This window comes from Rhagoletis pomonella, unplaced genomic scaffold, assembly GCF_013731165.1.
Source record: "Rhagoletis pomonella isolate Grant_MI unplaced genomic scaffold, Rhpom_1.0 Rhpom_scaffold_00012, whole genome shotgun sequence".
In the NCBI taxonomy this organism is placed as follows: Eukaryota; Metazoa; Arthropoda; class Insecta; order Diptera; family Tephritidae; genus Rhagoletis; species Rhagoletis pomonella.
Window position 1 is genome coordinate 17,532,973 of NW_023458566.1, and position 5,052 is coordinate 17,538,024.

The window sequence follows — 5,052 nt, forward strand, 5'->3', positions numbered from 1 at the left end:
GACCACTTTAGTGGGACATGCTTTACTGTTGAATTTACTTAGAACTTGATTTCCAAACGTAAAACACGTTATTCAAGATCTTTACAAATGTCTTATCCACACGTTTGTTAGTTTTATAAAAAAAAATTATAATTTTTCCACTAAGGTTCAGTTTCTCATGGAACCACCCTAACGTTATAAAAGTTTATGTTATATAAATACTTAAATTACGTTTCCATATATACATATGTAAATAATATATATGTAAAAGATGTCCGTTGAATTCAGCAGTGCGCCCGGTGAACTTTGCTTTTGGAATGTCATTTTCATTTTTCCACTTTCTTTTTCACTAGGGAAAGCTGTAAAAGGAGACAAAAAGACACATCATCACAATCGGACACTTGTGTTAAAGGCACTGTGCCAAATCAAAATAATAAGCATAATTTGCGTGTAGTGTGATAAAAAGTGGATAACATCGAAAGTAATCAAGGTGTCTTTTTCCTTTTTCACCACTTTTCTTTGGAAATTGTTCATCCAGTAAATTCGAATTTATGAATGTTCATATGTACATATATACATATGTATTTATGTAAATATTTACATATATGTTTCCATTTACATATACAAAATAGGAATGTTAATCCTGGGATCCCGGCCTTTTTGAGATCTCAAAAATCCCGGAATTCTTGGCAAATAATCCCGGGATTCTCGGGATTTCAAATTTGCATTGATGGCAATAATAGAAACTCCCTTTCTTAACCAGTATTGGCTATATTTCTTTTTTATTTAATAATTAATATTTTTTTAAATCATATCTTTGAAATTACAAAGTCCTTTAAAATAAATCCTGACGTGAGAGAGAAAAAATAAAAACGCCACTTTAAATAAAAAATTTGGTTTCAAACCCATTTATTTATTATTTATTTTATGGTAGGAGAGCTTCTCAAACAATATATGTAGAAGCAATTTTTTCGATTTAAGTTGTTGAAAATTAATGAATATCTAAATCCCGGGACTAATCCCGCAATTGTAATAACGACATCCCGGAAATCCCGGGATCGGAAAATGCAGCAAAAATTAACATCCCTAATACTTACACACATACATACATATGTATGTATAAACTTTCCAAATACATATTTACTTCGTCCATCTTATTCAGTGACTCGGCTTCCTGCTTTTACTGCAAACGTTAAAAAGTTAAGTCCTTCGACAGTTGCGAATATCGCAAAAAAGAACAATGAATGAATATTATAGCATTAAAATTAAATAAAACGAACGCAAAGGCATACAGAGTGCACGTGAATGTGGGATGTAGAAGATTTGATGACGGAATGGCGGCTTGCGATTTATGACCTCCGACTAATGGACTGCTGCGACCCTTCGCGTTGTCAATCGCAAGCGAATGTTTAGGCTATTTCCTTTTATGTATTTTGTTTTTATTTTCTTTTGTTGTGTTATTTATTTTATTTTATAGCTGCTGGCACCCAAAGAGTAATTCTAACAGCACTTGTTGTTGGTGCAATATCAATGACCTTATAATGACATTCCGATATGGTCTCAGTTTATGACACACTTTTTTAAGCATACGTTTTATTTAACAACTCACGTTTTTTTTTTTTTGTTTTTTTTTAAAGATTTATGTTAGCACATGATTCAATTTGACCAGGTCTGCATACATAAATGCATATGTACATACATAAGTAAATAAGTATACATGTATGTACATATGTACATATGTAAATATGCATGTCCCTATTTTATTTGTGATACTATGTACATACATATGTATATAAATATAGGTATATACATGCATATTGGAAGTATGTATCTACACTAACAACGGACTTCACTGACTCCTACCACATGTATTTATTGTTGTGAAATTTACTTACACACTAGGGCAATTTTTTTTAGTAAAGCAGTTAAATAAACTAAAACGTATTTAATAAGATACATATGTACTTACATTATATAATTTTATAAAAGGAAATGCTAGACATCAAATTTAAATTTTTTCCCTGTTAAAGTTAGCATTTTTTTCAATCGTAATGCAATCTTAAAACGAAAATATCTAGGAAAAATTACCTGATCTAGAAAAACGGTCTACAGATTAGTAATCTAAGATCCAAAATTAAGTTTACGTGTCGCGTTTTTTTGTTTTTTTTTTGTGTGTGTCGTTTTAATTCGCCCCCATTTGATTAGTGGGAAACCTAAGAATTTAAATGTTATGTTAAAAAAATACATATTTTGCTGTGACGGGTGGATATCCAATATGCATTACTTGAAGGCTCATAACTTCTCACCGTAAACGCACTTTTGTAATAACTTACCACCATTTATTTTTGCCTTTAATACCAGAGGAATGCCTTGAAAACCTGATGCAAAAATATTACGGCATTTATATATGCATTTATAACAATAAAATAGAGAAAAAAGTGGTAAGAATTTATGTAATTTATTTTTTTTTACCTGAGGTGTCGTCTTCGCTGGAAAGGCCCTTATGTTACTGAATGAACTATATGCTTACAACTACAAAAATAATAATATAAAATAAAGTTCAAGAAATCGGATAAACGAGGATATAAACATGTGAGTACTGCAGAAAGGTAGTAATAAAGCTCTTTAAACACCGGAGTTCTTCAGTATCGAATTTATAATTAACAATGGTTTTTGATAAACACTGATACTAGTTTAATGATATAGTAGTTGTTTTTTAAATTATTTTTGTTCTTTAGAGAGTTTTCGTCCGAGTTTTATACAAAGCGGAATTTCGAAAGAAAATGATTTAGGGTTTTCTTTATTAAGGTAACGAAAGGTATAATGAAAAATGTACATCAGACTCCAACGATTTTAGCGCCATCGCACTACTTCTAAAGCCCAAATAAGATAGCTGCTAATAGTAGGCACAATATCTACATACATTAAAAAAATAATCCCGAAATGAAAAAAACTTCGCTGCTGTCAAATAAAGCCAGCTAAATACATAAGACTGTATAAAACTTGAAATCTGTTTTAAATACATATGTATATATATGTACATATGTTTTTTGAATTATTCATTGTATTTATATTTTAGTTACGTCTTTTCTTTTATGGATATGTAAATCAAAATTTGTAAATCTTTATAAAAATTAACAAATGTTACTCAAAATTTGAAATTTTATACGATTTTTTAGAATCTTTGAATATGCAGTTTTGTAGCCCATTAAATTTTAGGATAATAAAGTCCAAGCGCTTACCGGGGGCTTTTTTTTGTTCTCGCATTTTCCGCCATACAAAGTATGTACGTTGGACATTTTTTTTTATGGAGAAAATGAGCAACACCTTCCAAAAATCAACGGTGAGTCCTAGCTACTTTAAATTTGAACTTTGTTGCACTAAAATTGAGTGAGCTACAAAACTGCATACTCAGAATATTTCTAAGAAATCTATTTCAAAAGCTGAAAGTTTTGATGAATCTATGTCGAATTTTGCTAATTTTTGTATAAATCATGAAACTTTGACATACATGGGGGGAGATTCTGTAACCAGTTAGCGACAATTTTCGGATCGGTATCGCTTTTGTTGACGTATGATATGAACATTTTGTTAGATAATGAGCTACACTTTCGGAAAAAAAAAAAATAATAAACATTAAAATAGGAAAGGGAAATGGCTCTCTTCCCTGTTTATATTTTCGCCGCTGTACTACATACATATTCAGATTATATAGAAGAACGTGCGAATTCTTAAAAACAGCCTAGCTCAGGGAATGCATATGTATGTACACATGTATATGGGGCGTAAAAACAGGATCTTTTGGCAAAATAAATATAAAATAACCTTTTTACACGAAAGCTTACATTTTAATTATTGACTTGATGTGTATATGTACTATATGAACTGCATGGAAATGTTTATACTTTTATCTCGTACTGACGACGGCTTCCTTCCGCGCTGCATCCTGTAATAGTTGAGTGTCTACCTCATCGCCAGGTAATTGTACGTACCGAACAACGGAGCCTCTGATGAAACAATTCTTCACGGACAACATATGTGGATATTTATCTGGATCCGTAACATTAATGTCGGTTAGTTTAATATTTAAGTACTGGTCTACAGAATGTAATGTTCCGCAAATGCTACAAATAAAAGGGGATTAGGAGAACTACCGGGCAGCAAATAGGAATGAAAGGCGTACCTTAAGTCATTTTTAAGTTCCACGACGACATCTTTCCCCACAAGGGATTTGAAGAATGAGTAGAAGAGCTATGTCGTTGAAGGAATGAAAGAGAATACATTTTTGATGAATAAAGCTTCGTAAATTTAATATACTTTTAAAAAACCCTACCATTTGATAAATGTGTTTGGAATTTGCAGCAAAACTGGAATTGTTTAAGCGGTTGTCAAAATGAAACAGCTGATAGCGTTGCCAGATGAGAGCTTGCGTTTTTATTTACGTTCTCACCTGCCAAACAAAGAACGTATATCAGATAATGTAAATATATAATTTACGATCTACTAAAATTTTCTAGCAACAGCGCGAACCGCTCCAACTGTTGGTGGCGACATCTACTTGTGAATGTTGTTCTTATGTGAATACACGCTCAAAATCAGATATTCTTCGTGAATCGGTTAGAGGCGAAAATCCGTTAGTGGGAATTGAGTTTTAAATAAAAATAACAATTAACAATACTTTTGTTTCTTTACAGCTAATAATAATAGATTGGCGCTTACACATACGTTAGTATTTGGCCAAGCTTTTCCTCCGATTTTTGATCTTGTCACACAAAGGGCAGGGACCTACACTTTTACGCCGGCTCCGAACGGCCATCGTATTTTTATGAGAAGCTGTTTTTCATGGCAAAAATATACTCGGAGGTTTGTCATTGCCTGACGAGGGGTGACACTATTAGAAAAAAACCTTTTTTTTATTTTCGTTTATTTTTTATGCTGGGTTGAACTGGGCTTGAGCCCAGGCCCTTCGGCGTGGTAGCGCGCACTGCTAACCACTACACCACAGCGGCCGCCACAGATAATTATCAATAAATAACGGGTGATTTTTTTGAGGTTAGGATTTTCATGCATTAG

At 32.4% G+C, this 5,052-nt stretch overlaps 2 protein-coding genes across 2 annotated transcripts in view; one reads left to right on the forward strand and one right to left on the reverse strand.

Annotated features, from left to right (window-relative positions):
* LOC118747980 (U6 snRNA-associated Sm-like protein LSm2) overlaps positions 1-5,052 on the forward strand; it is a 21,013-nt gene that overhangs the window by 6,059 nt on the left and 9,902 nt on the right. The window lies entirely within an intron of this gene.
* Positions 3,806-4,397, reverse strand: LOC118747979 (U6 snRNA-associated Sm-like protein LSm2). Its single transcript, XM_036482221.1, has 3 exons — positions 4,313-4,397; positions 4,163-4,230; positions 3,806-4,103 (listed from the first exon to the last, which is right to left on the reverse strand). The coding sequence occupies exons 1-3, from the start codon at positions 4,313-4,315 to the stop codon at positions 3,887-3,889; spliced, it is 288 nt and encodes a 95-aa protein (XP_036338114.1). The 5' UTR covers positions 4,316-4,397; the 3' UTR covers positions 3,806-3,886.

What these genes read in the sequence shown, in the direction of transcription:
- LOC118747979 (XM_036482221.1), bottom strand. An exon ending in GAACTTAAAAATGACTTAAG is followed by an intron (nt 4,104 to 4,162) that starts GTACGCCTTTCA and finishes TTTTATTTGTAG; the next exon opens with CATTTGCGGAACATTACATT.